General features: G+C 33.6%; 1 protein-coding gene across 2 annotated transcripts in view; it reads left to right on the forward strand.

Moving 5' to 3' along the window:
- KIFAP3 (kinesin associated protein 3) overlaps positions 1–23,884 on the forward strand; it is a 155,737-nt gene that overhangs the window by 108,903 nt on the left and 22,950 nt on the right. For both annotated transcript variants that reach the window (XM_079922205.1, XM_079922204.1), the window contains exons 18-19: positions 10,095–10,284; positions 16,151–16,250. In XM_079922205.1, the coding sequence (XP_079778331.1) occupies positions 10,095–10,284; positions 16,151–16,250 (290 nt within the window). The remainder of the gene's footprint in view (positions 1–10,094; positions 10,285–16,150; positions 16,251–23,884) is intronic.

Raw genomic sequence — 23,884 nt, forward strand, 5'->3', positions numbered from 1 at the left:
TAAGAGGACTTCCAAGAAGAATCAGCAAAATGAAACTGGTGATACGTCAGCTAGCTCTGTCTGGTTCCCTAAGATGCTGTCTGATCATGTGAGTTAGTATAAAACAAATTTGAACAAGTAATCTGAAAGTTCACTCTAATCTCTCTATACCTCTCTACACTGGACTTACAAAGTAAGTATTTGATGTGGTGCCAAGTAATTTTAGATTGTTTCATTTCATACTTGTAAAACTTAAGTCTAAAAAGATACTCAGAAATACTAGAGTTGTTAAACTGAGAATATTTAAAGATATTCACATGTGAATTATTCATGTGATCTGGAAGTCCTATGCTGTGCTACTCAACTGAGGTCATAGTCATAGCTGAGGTTCTTAGAAGAGAAGGAGGTAGTCCAATACAGCTGATAGGTGGGCACCAGACTCTGGAAACATCCCATGTTCTGCTAGAAGAATGTTTTTTTACCTTTCTGCTATTATACACCTTGTAGGATTCAAGGCCCTGGCTCAATTTTATCTTGGTAATAGGAAACCGCAACACCAGGGGCAGCTTCTTCCCAAAACATTTTTCTTCCCTTGTCAGTTGAGTGGGATTCTGATCTTAGATTAAACTTTTGGCCTCTATGAAGTGGCAACTTGATCCAATAGAGTATTGCATTTAGAATACAACTGATTCTAGTTCTCTCACCTGCTGAGTAATCTCAGGCAATTTATTTAACTTCTTGAAGATTTAGTTTACAGTGACACTTCTGAGGATTAAAGAAGTTAGAGAAAATATATATGAGCATCTGCCACATGATGGTCACTCAATATGTTTTGTTCAAACTAAACCAAAATTCACACCAAGTTGTGAAGTTTATATATAGATTAAATATCTGGATCAACGTTTCCTTTCCTTAGTACAGTTAATTATTTATGTTATTTTCTGTTCAACTTTTAAAATGATATGGGAAGATAATCTGTTCACAGTTTGGATTTAAACCCTGGAAAGTTATTTGGAATATATATATTTTGGCCAGACATATTTCTATTTGTAGTTTACTTTAAGATTGTCCTGAAAAATGGCTGAATTTGGCACTTTAAGACTTCATGTCAGGGAAGTTAACAGAATAGGTCAATTTACTGAAAGGTGTTGATTAGGACAGTGTAGAGAAATAGGAAGCTACCTTTGCTAGTGTAGAAGTGCCCCATGTGTTAAATTACCCATGTTCTGAATCTGTGGTGACTAATTTGGATTTGGACTCAATTTATCAGACCAAACCAGACTAACCTCAGACCAAATTTATACTGGTTTGCTGGGCCTCATTTGGAAGAAATTTGAGGAGTGGGGCATTTTAATGCATCAGTAAAAAGACAGCTTCTCAGGTCCACTTGGGACGTAGCTGCCATTCTTTAGTTCTTTGAGCTCAGACTCTATTACTGATCACGATGCAGGGTGTTATTTGCTTGTCCCAAATCTTTTTAAAGAGTAAAACAAGAGGAAATTGACTTAATTTGAAACAGGAGAAACTTTGATTAGACACAGCAAAGATGATGAAACACTAGAAATAGGCTGTCAAGGGAGAATGTGAAGTCTGTCCAGTTAACATTAGTAACAGCTAAATAACCAACTTTCTAAAATAGTTTGTTAGAAACCTGCCTAAAATGGAAGTAGATGATCTCTTAAGACTCTTTTTTACCTCTAGATTTTGATTTCCGAGTATTCTTGGCATGGCTATGATCAAAAAAATACAGAAAGAGTGGGAATATTTGTAGCTTAAGGCGATTTATCTTTAAGAAAGCAAACTTCTTGCACTCAAGACAAACATCATTGAATAATACCAAGAAAAATTAGATGCCTTGCAAACCTTAGGGAAATATGCCCTCTGCAGTAAAGTATTCTTTCCCCAAATTATAGAAATGTTACATTAGTGATGAAGTGTTTGATGTATTTAGGCCCAGGCCCTCAATTGGTGAATTGAAACAGATATGTGTTCATAGTACTCTTTGTACTGTAGAGGATTACATGTTTGGTGATGCAGTCTCTGTTGCCTCATCAGCAAATTGTTGCCTGTCTGACTAGGCTTTGCATGTAGCTTTGGGAGGCAGGGAATGGGGTAGCTGCAGAGAGGAGAACTGAGGCCAGGAGAGAGGAGCCTAGCTTCCTCATCTTCCAAGGGAATTATACAGCAATTGATCATTGCCTTTTCTCTTCCAAGACTTGAAGATCATCAAGGGAAGATCAGAACCCTCTATACATAGAAAGCTTCTAAAAACCCAATTAGATTTTTATCCCTCAGTCCTTCCTCAGCTTTGTATGAAGTATTTGAGAACCTCAAATTCCTCCCCAATTAGTAAACAATTTCCTCCCCTGACATTACTGGGTTGTCAAACATTTAATACATGTTTATTAAGCACATACTGTGTTCCAGACAACTAAGGTTGACACTGGGAATAAAAAACAACACGAAGTCTCTAGAATATAAAAGTTTACAATCTAGACACCAGGATACTGTCGTCTAGACATGAACTGGCCTTTTAGGAGCAGTACTACTACATGGGCTGTCAATAGATATTCTGTACTAATGCATTGCACATTGTATCTACAGGATGTTTATGGAGAAGGGAATGTACCTAGGTTCTCTGGTAAAATACTGATGTCTGTTGCCTTCTAGCCAGCCACAGGCCTACATGTGATTTGATACTAACACAGGTTTGTGTCACTAAGATTTTGAATGGCAGCTTTTTCTCTTTTAACTGTTAATTTTGATCATTGGCAAATTGTGTGTATTAAAATAATCTGGAATTATTTTAAACTACGAAAACAAGGTGCTATCTTCATTCTAGGATAGACACAATTATATTTAATAAGACTGGTATATTGAAGTGAGATAAACTAATGTAGGTTTACATGTAACCTCTAAGACATCAACTGTCATAGTCCCCTCAAAAATTACCAGGGGAAGCCTGTGTCAGACAGAAAAGGTGGATTTATTAATAATAAACGTCTAGCAAAGGAGAACACTTTTTAAAAATATCTTATAATATCTTTTTTTTTTTTTTTTTGTGGTATGCGGGCCTCTCACTGCTGTGGCCTCTCCCGCCGCGGAGCACAGGCTCCGGACTCGCAGGCTCAGCGGCCATGACTCACGGGCCCAGCCGCTCCGCGGCATGTGTGATCTTCCTGGACCGGGGCACGAACCCGTGTCCCTTGCATCAGCAGGCGGACTCTCAACCACTGCGCCACCAGAGAAGCCGTAAAAATGTCTTATAATATCTTGAAAGGGAAGTTATAGAGAAAGTTTCATAGGGTTAGGATTAGCGTTAGCTTAAAACTCAGGTTATTTCAGGACAGGATTTCAAAACCATGAATGGGTAGGGATTGGTAAAATGGGTAGAAGGTTTTTACTTTTAATTGGCTTGCAGGTTGGTTATGGGCACAGAGTGGGGATTTTCAAGTGAGTTGTTGACAGAAACTTCTAAAATGTTCTTTCCAAAGCAGGTGGAGTTGGTTCTTCCTTGTTCTACAGTCTTGGCAAATTTTCATTTCTCAGATTTGTAAGTTTGATGTTAATTTCTCAATTCCATACAGTCAAATTGGGCTTCGTGAGATAAACCCAGTTGGTTTTAGTGGTTAGCCCTCTTATGGAGTTCATTTTTATATTGCATAAATCTGAAAGGCAGAAATTTAAGATATTTTTCTAGTTTATTAGAATTTACATGCATATATATATATATATATGCATGTGTGTGTATTCCCTACTAGTATTATGCATGTTACTTTATTGCTTTTTTAATTGTCAGCAGTTGGATTAAAAAAAAAAGCATGGTATGAACGAAAAGTCATGATTCCTTGCTTAAATAAATTTTATTTAGTTATATCTTTTACTCTGTGGACATGATATTTGAAATGATATTACACAGATGAGCCTCCTCAGTGCTTTAAACAGCGGTTGAAGAGATAATTGTACTTTGAGGTCTGGTTAGAAAATGCCATAGTCAAAACTAAAGGGCAACATTTGAGACAGTACTATTGAGAAACAGGTAGTATGTGCATAAAAGTCAACAACTCTGTTATGTATGTGTGTTTAATTATGTATTAGATAAATATAGATAATATATACATATCATTGGGAGAAGTATTTTCTAAGCTATAAAAGGCATCTTTTTAGCAGCTACTACCTTAATCTTAATGAGCAACTAAATTACTCTAGATCTGCTTTAATTTAGTATGAAGAATTGTATTAAATAAACCATATTACATTCTCAATTAGGGGGCAGCCACGTTAAAGGAGAAAGGAAAATCTGTTTTCCATCAGTTACGTTAGAACACAAAGCAGATCTATGTAGCTCTGTGTTACCCTGTAGTGTGTTAATCAGATACAAGGTGTGACGGAAGCCAGTGACAAAGAGTTTTCCTGATAGTGAACAGGCTCTGATAATAAGCTGGTTAAGGCTTCATAATGTTTCAGTGGTTTAGTAGTAAACAAAATGATATAGGACTTCAGAAAGGATGGCACATTCCATATAAAATCAAACCATAAGTCTTTCGTGACACTTTAGAATTTATGAAAACTAGTGCTTAAGGTCATAATGTCAGGAGATGAGAAGAAAATAAAAGACAAAGCATGTGTACCTTTAAATACAAGACAAACTAGAGTCCCAAAGCAAGGATATCAGGGTGCACTCCTTGTGAAAAGAAGCATTTCAAAAATGAAGAAAAAACAACTATATTCCTAGAGTATTTCCACAATAGCTTGATAAATTTTGATGACATTTCTTGCCTGTGTTTGACCTATGACATCCCTGAATTCCCGTATCTATTTTGTGATACTGAGGGGGCAGTGATATAAGAGGGAAGTAGGGATTTGGGGGAGAGGGGTTAGAGGGAATTGGTTTTAATTGATATATGTTGAATTTATTAAATTTTGATACAATATTCATTTAGAATTGCTATGTAATTTTTAAAAGATGACCTCTGTATATTGCTATTATTCTGCAGTTTTGGGGGATAGTTATTTCAACAGCTTTATGAGGTAATGGTATTAATTATAGATTTGTATTTGAGGAATTTTAGAACTTGAATAAATCTTAGATTTGTTTCATTTTACAATTGAAGAATCTGAGACCAACAGATTTTAAAATATCTTTAGAAGGTTGCATATTTCTGTTAGTATCAGAACTAGAAGGAGAACCCAGGTCTCTTGGCCCTTATCCAATGTTCTTTGTATTATACCATACCACATTATTAGTGTCTATAAATTCAGACTCTGAGACACAAAGAAAGTATGACTTTGCCAGGGCTATTAAACTATACTCACTGAGCATAGATACAGAAGATAGCTGAGACTAGGGATTCCAGAATATGCTGGTCCACTGGGGTATGATAAAGCTTTCACTGGTTTTCACTAAAATGGAAAAGAGAGGGAAAAGAAAAAAGTGTATGTGTGTGTGTGTGTGTGTGTGTGTGAAAGTGAGAGAGGAAAGAGAAGAGAGAGACCAGAACTGGGGAGGAGTTGTAAATGTAAAGTTAAAGTATTTTAGTGTTGGGAAGGTATATCTTTATTTTGAGATCGTCTTTCTCACATTTTTAGTCTTAAAATGGCCTTTCTTTTATAAAACAATAATAGTAGGTGGAAGTTGATTTACATTTAATATCAGTCCCACAGATTTACTTTTTTAAAAAAATTAATTTATGGGTTTCCCTGGTGACGCAGTGGTTGAGAGTCCGCCTGCCGATGCAGGGGACGCGGGTTAGTGCCCCGGTCCAGGAAGATCCCACATGCCGCGGAGCGCCTGGGCCCGTGAGCCATGGCCGCTGAGCCTGCGTGTCCGGAGCCTGTGCTCCACAACGGGAGAGGCCACAACAGTGAGAGGCCCGCGTACCGCAAAAAATAATAAATAAATAAATATATTCATTTATTTATTTATTTATTTTTGGCTGCATTGGGTCTTCATTGCTACACGCGGGCTTTCTCTGGTTGCGGTGAGCGGGGGCTACTCTTCGTTAAGGTGTGTGGGCTTCTCATTGCAGTGGCTTCTCTTGTTGCAGAGCACGGACTCTAGGCATGCAGACTTCAGCAGTTGTGGCACTCAGGCTCAGTAGTTGTGGCCCGGGGGCTCTAGAGCACAGGCTCAGTAGTTGTGGCACACGGGCTTAGCTGCTCCACGGCATGTGGGATCTTCCTGGACCAGGGTTCGAACTCATGTCCCCTGCATTGGCAGATGGATTCATTTTTTTTTTTTTTTTTGCGCTACGTGGGCCTCTCACTGCTGTGGCCTCTCCCGCTGCGGAGCACAGGCTCCGGACGCACAGGCCCAGCAGCCACGGCTCACGGGCCCAGCCGCTCCGCAGCATGCGGGATCCTCCCGGACCGGGGCACGAACCCGTGTGCCCTGCATCGGCAGGCGGACTCTCAACCACTGCACCACCAGGGAAGCCCTGGCAGGTGGATTCTTAACCACTGCACCACCAGGGAAGTCCCAAGTCCCACAGATTTACTTTTGAACCTTTCTAAAATCTAAAATTCTTGGGACCACTGTCCTAACCTATTAATTCACTACGGTTGATAAATAGATCTTCAACATCCATAAGCTAAAATATTTAATTTTCAAGAAATATGGAACATAAAAATCAGTGTTTCAGAAACATAAAGATGAAAAATACAGCATCATATAGCAAAACTGTACTATCTTTTTTGATTCTAACCAATTTGCTATTAAGGAAAAAGAAATGAAAATATTTAAACAAATATTGCATTCCTCATAACATCCTTCATTCCAAGATGCTACATTTGGTAAATATTCGAATACCTGAGGCTGCATTATCACAAACTAGAGCAAACCTTTATGGCACAAGTATAATATCTTAATAATGTTTTATACTTAGCCTCTAAATTTAAAAATGCATATTTTAAAACATCCTCCAAAGTTAGCTGTTAATATTAGAATTAAGAAAGTCACTGAAAACTAGTATATACCAGTATTTATTGTGGTTCTAGCTAAGGTAAAGATATTAGGGTATTTTTTCTATAATTTTCAACTTTCAGTCAGGAAATAGTTTTATAATGGAAATAGTTTTATAATCATATAACTCCAAATGTTTTCAAAAAGTCATAACTGCTTGAGACTTTAAGGCCTTGATACTGTTTGGTCAGGGTTTTTTGCCATTTTCTTTCCTATGATCTATAACAAAAAGCTCGCTGTATTTAATGAGTCTCAAGGCCATCTTTTGTGAAAACTCCACATGTCATTGTAGTGGATTCATTGTAGTAGGAATCTGTAATCATTGTTGGATCTTCTGCAGAACATAATTTTCTGTATCCTAAATGATTACTCAGCTTGGTATAGAATAACATATTCTGTTTCATATTTACTGAGGGAGAAACTTTTGTTTTTGTTTTTTTTCTGAAGAGCTGAGAAGACAACCATAGTTGTTATCCAGTAAACAATAATGTACATGTTACTCATTATGTTAGTCATAGAAAAGTAAGCCTGTTGTTTTATTGTACAAAAATACTTAAAATAAGAATAAAATTATCTTTAATAAAGAAAATAGTACAATCTATATCATTGTTACTGTACCTTTTGGCCTTATAATGTTAAGAGATGCCCTGGTTCTGTGGGTTTGCTCAGTCATAAACTGATATTAAAAAATAATCATAATAAAAGGAAGGCAAAAGCTTTAAAGGAATTCAGATCAGCATAAGGGTAGTCTTATTAAATCTGATGCTAACTCACTGCATTGGAAAATCAGCTTTCCCAAGACACTAAGAAGTCAAGCTTTAGTGTCACAAGCTAGCCATGGAGTCTCATGGATGTTTTTGGTTTGTGTGTTTGGACTTCTGTCAAATATAGTGTAAATAGTCTTTAAACAAAAAAACTCAGGCTTGTGTGTGTAGGTTCATTAATAAGAACATTGCAATAAGTTTAAAGGGTAATAAGGCTTAAGTTAGAAAGGCTGTTGTTTGTGATGAAAACAGCTCATTTATTACACATTTCTACATTTATTAGATGTATTTTTATTATTAAACTAGAATAGTAAAATCTTACAAGAAGGGTAGAGATGATAACTCATAGAATAAGCGTGAATTTTCTTCTTTGTGCAGAGCATTACTTACTAGGCCAAATACATTTTTATGGATATGCAGTTTAAGGATTTATTTTATTTTTTTGGCCACACCATGCAGCATATGGGACCTTTGTTCCCTGACCAGGGATCGAACCTGCGCCCCCTGCATTGGAAGTGCAGAGTCTTAACCACTGGACCACCAGGGAAGGATTTACTTTTTTAAATTATACGTACCCCTGTAACGTTTCACAGATATTCACAAGAAGCAACTTTTAGCCTTAGTGGAATAGCAAACCCCATATTTTACATGCTTTGGGTGCTTGATGATTTCAACTTCTGTTCTTACACTAGGAATCCACATGCTTGAACTTAAATTATAATAAAACATTCAAATCATATGTCTATCATCTTCCTTGGATACTTCTTCATTCAGATAATCAAATTTTAAATTTTTCTACCAAAATGAAAAGTTAGTTTTATACCTCTTGCCAAGTAAAACAAACTGCTATTCATGAAAGAAACAATACCACTCAAATTAGTTCCAGTATTTAATGTAGATCTAATAGGATATCTAGTATTATAAGGCATATTCTATTAAATATTGTGATTATAACAGTTGAATTAATGTTTATTATTTTAAGTAAAATGCAATAATATTTATGATAACTCTTTTATACAATTTAATTTTAAATAATTATATTAGGAAATAAACTGACAACTAATAGGAATTTTAATAGATAACCACTAGAAAGAATGAACGGTTGATAATTTGGTGGCAAAATTGCCATTAGCAGTACCATAGCCAAAAAATATCTTCTACTTCCACCAACCTAAGTTGAAAAGTAACATCTATATAGTTTCAGAGTTGTACAGTATAGAACACACAGTCTAACAGCTGACACTGCTAAGAGATATATTGATAATGTGAAACTTAAAATTTAACAAGAAAAATTTTGATAATAATGAATACCTTTATTATAAAATTTCATATGTATTCTTACATCCCAGAAATTTATTCTGTGATGACAGTTTTTGACTTCAGCCTTACTTGGCTTTGTATGAAAATTGCTCAGCATTCACCTAAAATATATATTTGGTCCACCTCTTAGTTGTCGTGATCATCCTAACTATTGGAGGACAGTAGTATTGCCTGGCACCTTACCAACTTAAAAAAAATATATAAACAAAAGTGTTAAAGAAAAGACAGAGGAATTTAAAACTAAGAACCCGGTGATTAGGATGACAAGAAATACCTGAAGCCTTTTTTTCCATCTAAGTCATCAGTGGTACTGTCCATTAATTAAGTGAATACACTTGTCAGAAGTAACCACAACCTGTGGAGCTAGATAGGTTCAGCTGTAACTTTTGTAATAATTTGCCTACTTGCCCTTCAAAAACACGCACCAATGAAGTTCTCTGTCAATAGATGCTACAGATACAATGAATAAGCCACAGTCTTGCTCCTCAAGAGTTCATGGTTAAAGCAGGAGATGTTTAAAGAAATAATTATGACCAAATAAGACATTATTATTTTGTGGTTGAAACGAAATTGAATTAAATTCTGCTATTTGTTTTTTGTAGTAAACCATTTCAGTTTTTAGGAGAAATTCTTTAATAGTGCATTTTTTTCCTACTGAAAAATTTTATCTAAACAAAAAGATACAGCGAAAGATGTAATTTTAATGCTCAACCACCTGTCATTAGTGCCACAGTAATTATAGCCACAAAACTCTTTGGAAGCTGAAGTCTGGTTGCTTACCTAAATTCTAGTAATACTTAGATAAAGAATTTGTGAAATTTGAACTTTTCCAGTTTTTGCCATTGCCAATGGCGATTGGTAATCCAAACAGAGATGTCTTAGTATATGTAATAAATTGATTTTTATTGATTATCGTGTACAGTAGTTCTGAACAGGTACTTTTAATGTTTTCTCTGACCCAAACAAAGGCCCCAAAATTCTCTTCTTATAAGCTAAATGTACTGCTATCTGAGTGCCAAGGAAGTGCCTTCATAAGCTTACATAAAAATAATTGACTTTGTTTGCAATAGGAATATGATGAAGAATGGGCTAAGAAAATTCAGAGTGAAAAGTTTCGTTGGCATAACTCTCAGTGGCTGGAGATGGTAGAGAGTCGTCAGATGGATGAGAGTGAGCAGTACTTGTATGGTGATGATCGAATTGAGCCATACATCCATGAAGGAGACATTCTCGAGAGACCTGACCTTTTCTACAGCTCAGGTAAAATGATAACCAAAGCAAAAATAAGTCTGTGTGTGTGATATAAGTAGGGATTTTTGTCTGCCAACCTTGCTCATTCTCAAGCTTTGTAAGCACTTCTTTTAGTATATAAATGGCCTTCTGCTAATGATTTTAGACATAACATCAGTACACACACCAAGCAAACCTATTAACTCACCATTATTTTTTTCCAAGTTAGTCTTTGATGTGATCCCCATTAAAAAGGCTGTGTTTGATGTGATCCCCATTAAAAAGGCTGTGACCAGGAAAATTAATTGCTCTTAGTTTATTATTTTCTAGAATGTGTAACTTAAAATGACATCTTCAAGATTTCTGACTTCTGTTTGAAAATGTGATATTTTTCTCTATTCTGCATTTATTTAAATGTATAATTTACTAATTTATGTTTTCTTTTCCTGTGTGTTTCATTTTAACAGTCTCATTTTGCCATGGTTTTGCTTTATTTTCGAACTAGTAACCCCTGTTTGGTTCTCTGGTTGGGAAGATTTAGACACTTTATAGCAATAGTTTTTTCATTCTAAACTCTTGCTAGTATTTTCAAGGCAAAATTTAATTTTTACATAGATCTTACATACCCTTGTTGATTCTGCCATCCTGCCTTTTTCCAGGGATTTTGGTAAGTTTTTGCATATTCTCCCTTTTCATGTGTTGCACTGTTACCAGTATTAATTACTTCATTGAAGTAATTACTTCAATTAATTACTTCATTGAAGTCATTTAGTTGAAGAGACAAAAGAAGGGATTTCTAACTAAGATCTGTAGCAGGTTGCAAATAAAAAGCATTTAAAGTAATTGTATCTGAATTAATGGCTCACCTTTTTTTCCTACTATGTATTCATTCATATATTTTTCATAATTGTATGCTGTGCATATTGCCCATAAGGCTGCATTATTTTTATATTTGATATAGATACTTGAATCCTGGAAAATTGGTACTTTACTTTGAAAATTAAATAGATTTCTTCCTAACTGAACTTTACAGTAGTTATGAAATACTGCTTTGAGTTTCAAACCAGATGGAGTAGATGATTAATTTCAACCAACCAGAATTTCTTAATTTAATAATGGCAAGCAGCTGTTCCTTACCTAGTCAGATATTCATGAAGTAAAATGATGTAAAATATATATGATGTGAATTTTTTGATAATAGAAATCAGAATTTCTTGGAATCAGGTTTCTTGCTTTGAAAATTGATAGATAGCTACTTTTCAGTGTGAATCAATGAGCAGTTTCCAAAAACGAATAAAACTTGTAACCACCTCAGTATTTAACTTTGTTGTTTTAATACAATTAGAATTTCAGAACAGATTTCTAAAAAATTATACCACTTTTCCAAAATTAATTCATTTAAGTTGACCCCTTAAAATGAAAATCATAACATTTTTCTGTGAGATACAATTAAAATGTACAACCTATGCTTTTGTGAGAAATCTGAATTGTACACATTTTTATATATCTAAATTTAGAAACAGCCACAGCTGATGGAAAAATAAATAAATCTAAGCATTCGAGGGATGAAGTGTTATCTTTAGATAGCCTCATGGTTGTTTTTTTATACCTATAGCCTGATGATATGGTACACACTTGACAGCAGAGATTACATTGCTATGAGTTTAAAGATAAAATTCTCATATCAAGCCACCTGTACTTTTTTAGTTTATTATTTTACCTACTTTATTTTTCATGAATAGTTCATCAACTAAGTGAGTCTCTGTGGTGTTTTTGATATGTGTCATGGAAATCTCGACAATGCTAGTCTCTTGTCTTTTACTGTGTGCAGTTGTATCTTCAGAAACATCAGAAAAATTTGTAACACTGCAGATTTGTTGGGATGCTTTAGCAATCTTACTTAAGTCTCTGGCTCTCCATGAAACTTTAGGCAGCTTCTGATAAAAGCAACTGTAGTAGTTTTTCAACCACAGAGTTTAAGCTAAATGGCCAGTGATACCCTGGTCTTATCTTTTATTTAAAAATGAAATAGCATTTGCTACTTCCTGGTCATTAGTATTGCCCTCTATGCTTTCCAACTGTTAGACATGTCAAAATGTATCTGTTTCTTTCTTGCTATTATTTTAAAAAAAGGACCCTCATTCTGTTATCTGAAATAGGAATCTACTTATACATCTCCTTATAGTTACATTATTTTTTTTTCTTAGTCTAAAATAATTGTGATTGCAGTTACTGACTAATTTCCTTTTCTATCATGAAAATGATGCTGTTTGCTGTAGTACTTTTTACCCACAGAGGAAGTATATTGTAATTTATAAAGCTGTATTACTACTACACATTTCTAAATTATTTGTTACTTTTTTGCTGTTGTTCTTCATTCATTGTGATGAATCTTATCCTTAGCATTTATTATGTAACTATATTACAGAATATGAAACTTAAAATGGTTTATTTCTGTCTCAGGATCATTGTAAAACCATAATTTTCATTTACCTATGTGTTTATGTGATGTATCTTATCAGGTGTAGCCAAATAAGTTATGATTTATCTATTTTAGTCATTTCTTTTTCTCATTTTCTTCACTCTTTATATCTGTTTCCTCCCACACAGTCATGATTTCACTTTTAGCTAGTTCACCAAAGAGCCTAATACTACGTTTTCATTTGACTTTTAGAAATAAAGTTTACTTCAGTAACAATATATAAGAAGATACTGAGTTTTTGTATTTGTTTACTTTTATTTATTCAATATATATAAGCCAGTTTTTTTAACTGAGTTTCAGAAATCAGAAAGTTGATAAATTATCTATGCTGGCAGTAAATTTGCTTTGATTTCATTCTTGTTCCAATACATACCCCATTTTACTCATAACCACATTTATCATCATTACTTAGAGCACCTCAAGAAGGTGTGTTATATAACTATGGTCTAAAAGGTTTCATGTAATTTAATAACCTAAATGTATATAATGCTCTACAATTTACAAAGTGCTCTGGTGTATATCCTCTCTGTCTTCTATTTGTTCTCTGGGCATTTAAATGTTACATGAAATTCTTTGATTCCTTGTTGCTGTCTTTGAAACAGTAAGGTTAGAGTAGGAGCTTAAGAAGGACACTCCTAGATTTATCTGAATACATGATTACAACCAAAAATACATGATTCCTTTTCAGTATTTCTATAAAAATTAATTTTGGTTACAGAATGCTGAGAAACAGTTAATTCCAAAGAAGTTGAAGTACTTGAGTTGATGATTTAAGATATAATTTAACTTCTATACTTCATTATAGTGAAGAATGATTGCTCATATTACAGAGTTACCTAAATTTTGTCAAGTCATTAAAGGGCAGTGTAGAAGCTGTAGTTTACCAAATGATTAGGATTATTAAAAATTAAGTTCAGAAATATAAGTTTACTCTTTATTCACATAATATCAGGCTTATTGTATTACTAAACTTACTGTATTCTAGGTTTACAAAATTTCTTAAACTAGTTGTATTCTGGGTTTATAAAATTTCTGGCTGAATCTTTAAATTCAAATTTTTTCTGGTTTCATCTCTATTTGATGAGATCCCCGTTTGTAGTTCCCTGTATTCCATTTATCCTTCTTACTCATTTTTCCCTTTGAAGACAATGAGAGCTTTGAATCAAAATGAAGATGTTGAGAATTTGACAACAGTTTTTCATTTAAGTTCTTCCTCATCTGATTCACTTCACTAGATCATGTTTCATGTAATATTAACTTTTAATGTATAATTCAGGTATGTTTATTTGGTTGTATTTATATGAGTTATATTTCTGAGTGTTAGAATCTTTTATGCTGCTGGCATGCTGAATATCTTTGTATTCATTTTCAAAGTGTGGTATACATTTTATTTTGGCATTACTTAGCTTTGTTCCTCTAAAATTGGCAGATTTCTTAACTCCTGATCCTAAATTATTTGGTTTTAATTTAACAGAGAAACTTGTTGATTTTTGTGGTCTTCACCTTGTTAATTTTAGCCAAACTTTCACAGTCTTAGATCCATAGAAAATTAATTTTTTTAGCCGCTTAACTCTCAATCTGTGGTGTCTTGGCATTCCCATAATTTCATTTTTTGTAACTTTTTTTGTGTTTAGCTGGACTTTTGGTTTATAGAATTTTTAACTTTTAGAGGACACAGAAACTGGACTAAATATTACATACTTTTTAGCTACCTCTTAAGTATTTTAAATTTACTAAAGTAATAAGGTAAATACCAGAGGTATTATTAACAATTCAACAATTAAATAATAATGCAAGTCTTTAGTATATGGTATGTAACAAATGGATATATGTAACAAATGAGTAGTACAGTACAAGAGTCTTATGGAAATACCAATTATTTTTACCTATTCATTTCCCAACTCTATTAATTTTTACCATCTATTCGATTTTTAATACCCTTACTCCTAAACAGATTTTATCATTTAATTCCCAGCTGTCTATCAATACTCAAATCAGTTACACCTCTGCCTCCCTCCCTTCCCAAGTAGGATTTTCTAACCTCTACAGAACACAGTAATCCTTCTGTAGCTTTTTCAGCCTCCAGCGTTCATTTAGTAGGTATATCCCTTCCTGTTGTGTATCATTTATTAATGAAATGTATTATTTAATTGCATCTTAAGTGTCTATTTGTATTTCACTTAACCTGAAATTCCTGAAAACAGAAATGATGTATTCTAAGTTTTTCCACAGGACCTAGCAAAGTATTATTGCATGTGGTAGGTGTAAAATGATTGTCTGGTGACTGAATAATTTGCTTACTGTGTGCCAAATTTATAAACTATGTTGTGGATACCACCTAGCCAACAAGTGACCTAGAGGTCACTTACCAACCCAGAGTACTTTCAGAAAAGGAAACTTTAAAAGGCTTCAGAGCTTTTCAAATAGTAATTACAAAAGCCATATACTAAAATATACTTGTTCTATGCATAAAACAGCCCTGAGGCCATCACTTGGATCTTTTTTCCTCAGATTCTTCTTATTCTTAACTTACTCATAATTCTATCAAAAATAGGTCATCTGGATTCTTAGATTGGAGCGAATGAGAAAGTAGTATCACTCTAAAATCAGCAAGAAGTAATAATAAAGACTTAGATTTAGGAAAAGGAGCACTTTATAAGCAAAGAAAAAGTACTCAAAAAGCATAGTAGTGTAGCCACATAGCATAGGTAGTCAAATATATCTAATAACCTAGGGCGTTACTACATAATAATTGATGTTTATAATGAAGACTGAGTTATCAAGAAGTTTTAAAATTATATTCAGTATACTTTTTAAAAACACAGGAAATATAAAATGTATTTTCAAGGATTTCTAACCCAAGTTTGTGTGTTTGTTTTAAGATTTGACACTTAAAGTGTCAAGCATTGCTTATATAAAAATTCACTTATTTGAAATGTATAATTCCCTAATCATACTATGCAGATGAAGCTGTCTGGGTATAAAATGTCGGACATACTAGAGTGTTGGTCTTTACCGAAACCATGCTATTTAATGTCTCTTCTATTTCCTTACTCATTCTGTTTCTTAGCCTGGAAGGTTTATTGTCCCTCCCTATCCTACCTCATCCCTTAACTTTTGTTGTCTTCTCCACAAAACTGGAAGCCCCTTGAAGGCAGAGATTTTCTTATTCATCTCTCTAATAAAATAGTACTACCACATAGTAGATGCTCAATAAATGTCCAATCATTGTAAAAGAACACTTAAGTATGTATGGTCTTCTGTTCATACTCGCAGAGAGAATTGAATATCATGCTAACATTTTTCTTCCGGATTAAATATACAGGTTATTTTCTATTGTGTTACTTGATAGAACAGTTTCCTTTTTATTCCCTGCAAAGATGTTTCACTAGTTACTATTTTCTTTCATCCTAGATGGATTAGTTGCCTCTGAAGGAGCCATGAGTCCAGATTTCTTCAATGATTATCACCTTCAAAATGGAGATGTAGCTGGGCAGCATTCATTTCCTGGCAGGTAAACAGTCTTCCAAGAAAAATCTAATATATGCTGTTCCCCTTGTTTTTGAAAAGCTAAAATTTTCTTCACTTCCCATTTTTCTTTTTCCATTAAAGAGTAAAAAAAAAAAGAATCCTGAATATTTTCAAGAACATACTCATTTGATTTTAAATTAACTTATGAAGTCACATTTTGTATGTAAAAAAATGAAGATCACAGTTCTAAAAAAAAATGTGTGTGTGTGTGTGTGTGTGTGTGTGTGTGTGTATATATATATATATATGGTGTGTGTGTGTGTGTGTGTGTGTATATGCTTCCTCACTTTGGAAAATACAGGCTGTCTATTGAAATAGACAGTACTTTTGCCAAATTAATGACCCAGATTGTTTCGTAAGTGTTTTCCAAAGCCAATAAAATATAAAATAAGAACACAATACATGTATTTTTTTTAAACTTTGTTCTTTTTTTTTTTAACATCTTTATTGGAATATACTTGCTTTACAATGGTGTCTTAGTTTCTGCTTTATAACAAAGTGAATCAGCTATACATACACATATATCCCCATATCTCCTCCCTCTTGCGTCACCCTCCCTATCCCACCCCTCTAGGTGGTCACAAAGCACCGAGCTGATCTCCCAGTGCTATGCAGCTGCTTCCCACTAGCTATTTAGTCTACATTTCGTAGTGTACATATGTCCATGCCACTCTCTCAGTTCGTCCCAGCTTACCCTTCCCCCTCCCCGTGTCCTCAAGTCCATTCTGTAGTACGTCTGCATCTTTATTCCTGTCCTGCCCCTAGGTTCTTGAGAACCTTTTTTTTTTCTTCTTTTTTTAGATTCCATATATATGTCTTAGCATACAGTATTTGTTTTTCTCTTTCTGATTTACTTCACTCTGTATGACAGACTCTAGGTCCATCCACCTCACTGCAAATAACTCAATTTCATTTCCTTTTATGGCTGAGTAATATTCCATTGTATATATGTGCCACATCTTCTTTATGCATGCATCTGTCAATGGACACTTAGGTTGCTTCCATGTCCTGGCTATTGTAAATAGTGCTGCAATGAACATTGTGGTACATGACTCTTTTTGAATTATGGTTTTCTCAGGGTATATGCCCAGTAGTGGGATTGCTGGGTCATATGGTAGTTCTATTTTTAGTTTTCTAAGGAACCTCCATACTGTTCTCCATAGTGGCTGTATCAATTTACATTCCCATCAACAGTGCAAGAGGGTTCCCTTTTCTCTACACCTTCTTCAGCATTTATTGTTACAATACATGTATTTTAACAATTATTCAGACATCACCGTTTTAAAAAGTTGATGCTTAGGGCTTCCCTGGTGGCGCAGTGGTTGAGAGTCCACCTGCCGATGCAGGGGACACGGGTTCGTGCCCCGGTCCGAGAAGATCCCACATATCGCGGAGCGGCTGGGCCCGTGAGCCATGGCCGCTGAGCCCGTGAGCAGTGGCCGCTGAGCCTGCGGCCATGAGCCTGTGCTCCGCAATGGGAGAGGCCACAACAGTGAGAGGCCCACGTACCGCAAAAAAAAAAAAAGTTGATGCTTTGATTAAATTAAAGACTTTTCCTCCCTGCATGGCATTCAAATAAAATACTTAAGGGAAAAAACCTAACATGCCAGCATTGTTGTACAATTATAGTAAAGTTTCCCTCAACAGATATCCTGCTTCATTACTGGTCTCATAGATTTTTTAAGTCTTGCCAGAAAGTGTAAATAATAGTTTTCCCTTCATATCATTGCTAGAGGTGTAATATTTTAATTTAGGATGACTATTGAAATTTCACATTAAAATGGTCCAGTGAATAGATGTAGTCTTTTTGCCCTTAAGACTAGTTTTTTCTTTAGATTATTGATTTAATTTTCTCTTCTAAAATTATAATTTTATTAACATAAATATTTATGTTTGGAGGATGTGTTTAAGAATACAATTGTGACCAATGTGTTACAACTCTTGAATCATCGCTTGTAGTAAGCCATTTCAATTCAATAGTAATAATTATTGCAACCATTATCAATTATGTATAATTTATTTTGCAAATATTTATTATGTTTATTTTAACTTACTTAGCAAGATTTTTATAATGTCTATTTTCATAGACATTTTAAAAATGAAAAATCAAGGTTCTAATAATTTAAGTAACCAACTCACACATGTAGGATGATAGAGAAAAAAATTTGAACTTAGGTCTATATGTCTTATGATCTTTCCAGTATAACACGGTACCTAATTTTGAAGGAAACGTAGCATATTATAGTGACTTTTAAGTGTTTTTTTGTTTTGTTTTGCCACAACCCATATTAAGAAATACCTTTCATATTGCAACCCAGTGCACACATACATATTTATATATACACACACATATATATAAAACAAAAAATTCTTAAAACAGTAATTACTCTTACTATCTGTAATGCACAATGATATATTCTGCTTTAGTCTATTCAATTTTATTTTTAAAATTCAGATTGCAGCCCACTATATTGATTTCACAACCCACTGTTGGTCGTGACAAAATTTAAAAGCATAGTGGAAAAATACAGGGGTATTTTATGAAATGCAATAACCTTATATGTAGTTCAGTAGTCTTTAGTGAACTTAAATAATAACACTTTAGAAATAGTTTCATTGGTGTACTGGATTGTCATGATGAGAAACGACTTGCCTTAGGAAAAAAAATTAAACATGGTTAAATACCAGAAGCATATGGCTTTTGATTACTTCTGATGTCTCTGTCTGTGTTAGCTATAATTATTTAAATAGAGATTCTCTTTAATTATTATAACTATTATACTCCATCATGTGACAATTCACTGTACAAATGTTTTCTGAAACATAATTAGAAAGGGAAGAAGTTATTTCATTATATAATCCTAATGTTTATATTGAAAATTTTTGCTGATAGCATTTAAAAGATTAATTTTTCTGCCATTTATGTTTCACTATGAACAAAACATTGTTTTGTGTGATACTAACCATGCGTTACTTATTTGAGAAAGACATGATTTTTTTCTATAGTTATGTGATTTTAAAGAACCTGAACATTTTCATTAAAATTGAATATCCAAAGGAATGAACTTGAGCTCAACTCAGCAAAATCTTTCATTTCTGGTTTTCAAAAATGGTCATTTTATAAAACAATAAAGATGTTTAGAGAGATGGCTATACTCAAAGATTAAGTTATGTACTGTGTCCAAAGATTTCAGGATTTTATTCCTCAGTTCTGTTAACAAGTTGTTTTTTAAAAGACTGGGAAAGTTCTCTTACCTTTGTGCCTTTAGTTCCTTTTCAAGAATAAAAATATATAAGTAGCTTTTTTCACATCATAAAAAACACATCACAGCTATGTTGGTTTAAAGGATTAGTTAATAAAACTTCATGTAGACTATATATTTTTTCAAATCAAGAGTGATATACTTATTTATTATAATCATTTTGAATTGAGAATTGTTTGCCCTTTCAAAAGAACTTCCCTTGAGAAAGCTAAGTCTTTCATCTCTTGTCTTTTGTAATTTTTCAGGCCTTAAATCATGTAACTGTATCATTTTCTCTTTGTATTTCCAGAAGAAATAATTTACTATGAATTTCCTCAGTTTTTTTCTGAGTAACAGATCAAATAAAAAGGGACTCTAAATTTTATCAGCAGATATACAGAGAAAGCTTACAGTATAACCAAAAATTCATAGTTGTTCTTTGCTACATTTTTTATTGACCTTCTCTAGAATCATTTACTCTTTCTTTATGAATCATTTTTGTTGTTAGGATTGTCTTCTAATAGGATTTCTTTGTTCTTCTTTGATAGCAACAAACCATGGACCTTAACTCTGGCTTATTTTTTTTAATTCTACAAAGATTTAAGTATTTTAAATTGTTCCATAATTATTCACATATTTTGGCATGATAATTTTGATGCATAATGTCCCAGATGTGAAATTATAAACTAATGGCTACCTTTAGGCTTCTGATATCCAATAGGTAAATTTAAAACCTATTAGACTAAATAACGTTGACTTAAAATGATGCTTTTGAAATATTTCATTTTAATTGATTTTAAGCAAAATGGGAATATTTTTGAAAAATGTAGACAGAAGGTGTTGAACTCTTATTCTTCATCTTTACTGTGAATATAAGAATAAGCAGACTTACTGAACAACATGAAGAATTTGGGTTAATTATGAAAGAATAATGCTTTGATTGAATTTTGAATATTGAAAAAGCTGATTTTAAAAACAGGAAATGTTATCTATTTTGAGGTGGTTTTTTTTAACATCTTTATTGGAGCATAATTGCTTTACAATGGTGTGTTAGTTTCTGCTTTATAACAAAGTTAATCAGTTATACACATACATATGTTCCCATATCTCTTCCCTCTTGCGTCTCCCTCCCTTCCACCCTCCCTATCCCACCCCTCTATGTGGTCACAAAGCACCGAGCTGATCTCCCTGTGCTATGCGGCTGCTTCCCACTAGCTATCTATTTTACATTTGGTAGTGTATATACATCCATGCCACTCTCTCTTTGTCACAGCTTACCCTTTCCCTTCCCCATATCCTCAAGTCCATTCTCTGGTAGGTCTGTGTCTTTATTCCCATCTTACCCTTAGGTTCTTCACGACCGTTTTTTTTTTTCCTTAGATTCCATATATATGTGTTAGCATACGGTATTTGTTTTTCTCTTTCTGAGTTCACTCTGTATGACAGACTCTAGGTCCATCCACCTCACTACAAATAACTCAATTTTGTTTCTTTTTATAGCTGAGTAATATTCCATTGTATATATGTGCCACATCTTCTTTATCCAATCATCTGTTGATGGACACTTAGGTTGCTTCCATGTCCTGGCTACTGTAAATAGAGCTGCAATGAACATACTGGTACATGACTCTTTTTGAATTATGGTTTGCTCAGGGTATATGCCCAGTAGTGGGATTGCTGGGTCGTATGGTAGTTTTTTTTTTCTTTAAATCAGGAAAATTGTCCAGATGACTTAGAAATTCTTTCCCTGTTCTTCATCATATGTCTTTGATTAACAAGCAGTGTCAAGTTAATTGGAATAGTAATAATATTTTAAAAATGTATAAAATGTGAATTTTTATAATTACCATTGTTTCTAATGATTTGAGAACATGAAACAGCATACCAGTGCCAAGTGGCATGCTATTCAACCAGTAATCGTGACTTTTCAGTCTTTGTGGATTTTTAACATGTCAGTTTCAGTGGGTTCAGATAAAGTAGATGATCCCAAGTTTCTGCAAGGTAAAGAACAAATTTGTAATTTGTGTAAGAGTTTTTTTTTTTAATTGTTCACAGAAAAATTCTTCAATTTCTTCCTAAAATAACCATGTTTAGTAATGGGACAAGTCTGTTAAAATGGGGTAACTGAGTCAAATTTAGAGTATTGTTTAAACAGCTCAAATTGTATATTTCTTAAAATCCAAGTCGGGGGGGTCCTTCTTAATCTGAACGTCTGCATTTTTGTAATATAGCAGGGCAGTTTAATTGGAAACAGTGAAAACTGTTAAACTCATCCATCCTATTCTACGAGGGAGACTGGATGTTTGATAAAATACATACTGGCAGTTGGACAGCGAATCCTGGGTTTTAGACATGTGTCACTATCAGTTTGAACCTCTTGGCACCAGAATTTCCCAACATTTTGAGGTAATGCAAAGTGTATTAGGGCTCCAAGGCATTAGCTATAGAGTTGACATTGCCAGAGGGTCAGATGTAAATCTTCCCCTCCCAAAACCTGAACTGGCGTTAGAAAGTAAAGTGGAACTTGCTATTGAAGCTAATTAAAAATAATAGGAGTAAGACTAGCCTTTTTTCCCCTTATATACAATGTATCCATACCATATTTTTGGACAGTTTTTTTTTATTATAACTCTTACTTTTCAAGACTAACAAGAACCTCATGTTGAGTATTTTTAAACTGCTTCCAGCTTTTACAAATCAGTTTTTGTTGCAGTAAAAATGGTCCATTTTTCTTTTATAAGAATCCAATTTTCATAAACTGGAAAAAAATTTCAGAGACTGCTTAGGTTTCCTTGGGGCTTTGAAAAATATTTTTCAGAGGGCCTGAAGATCTTCTCTGTGGTTGGCACAGTGATGTCATCTACTGACCATTTCACTAGAGTCAGATATGAACTAGATGTGTGCATTATTGAGCCATCTGAATCTTACACTTTCATTTTCTGTGTATATGCCTGCCTCTTTTTTTTTCTTTCTTAGAGTACTTGGTGATTAACTTTTCTGTTCATTATATGTATTATATATTTCACATATACACCTTTTATTCTGTTCTCTCTAATATATTTTCTTTGAAACATTAAATCACAGTTGAAACATCAGTTGCACTTTTTAAAATTTTACTGACCAGAACTAACACATTATTTTCTTAATATATGAGAAATAATCTTTTATCCAAAATTTTAAATGTGTAATTTTTCCTAAGACAGGGACTCTACCTGTAAAAATTAGACTTATTTCTTTGCTATAGGCCACCTTCATTAAACTCAGGCATTTAGTTAACTCAGTTATTTCACTTGAGAAAAGCACCCTTAAAATTAAATATTGCCTGTCTAAAAGGCATTGTGTAGTATTTACTGACCTTTTTTATTATTCCTAGAACTATATATTAGGGTATTATTTCAAAGCAGTTATTCAAAAGATAAATCAAATTATTGTCTATATTACAACCCTTAATTTGGCAATCGAGAAATTCTCATATATTGAGATAAAATTAAATATGCCTATAAAATCCCTTATTTGATAAGTCCTATATCAATTTTAATTGATAAACCAAACTCTTCCATTTGTTCTAATAGTTTAAGTTTTAGTGACCTTCATTACTGTGGCAGTAATGTTGAAATTATGTGGAAGGATCAAAAGAAAGTGAAAAGAACCTCGTAGAAACATTTCCCTTTGATAGATATTGGAGACCAACCATTTGTTCAGCAGCATTGTAAGAACTAAATGAATTATAAAATACTTATTAAATCTTTTAAAGATAATCATCAAAAAAAACACTGCTTTATTTAGTGTGTAGCTTTTTTGTTCCTAATTTCTTTATAACTTTTTCTCAGAGGAGAACATGCTTCATGAAGTCTTTAAAAAAAACTCCTGACTTTAGTTAGTAATTTTTCCAGACATGATGAATATAAAATAAAGCAGCCAGATTCCGTTTTCACCTATCAGTTGCCAAAGATTTTCTAATGCTAATACCCACACATGGGAGCAAAGAGGCACTCTGACACACTTCTTGTGGGACTTAAATGGACAAAACCTTTGTGAAATATATTTGGTAACAGAGAACAGAAGCCTAAAATTGTATACTTCCTTAATTCTGTAACTTCATTTCTAAGAATTTATCCTCATGAAATAATCAGAGATAAAGACTGGATAAATGATTGTGTGATTTCTATCAAGAAAATAGATACATTGAGTATCGTGAGATACACTTACCTAATTGGGGAATAAATGTTATTTTTAGTACCTACTTTTGTGCCACATGATTTTGTCCACGTATTAGATTAGTGTTCTGATTTAAGTAAATATGAAAGTCAAAATAGGTAAAAATAGATATTTAGCAATAGATATTTACTTTATATAAAATTCATCTTTTTAAAGA

The sequence above is a fragment of the Stenella coeruleoalba genome (genome assembly GCF_951394435.1).
Source record: "Stenella coeruleoalba genome assembly, chromosome: 1".
NCBI classification, from domain to species: domain Eukaryota; kingdom Metazoa; phylum Chordata; class Mammalia; order Artiodactyla; family Delphinidae; genus Stenella; species Stenella coeruleoalba.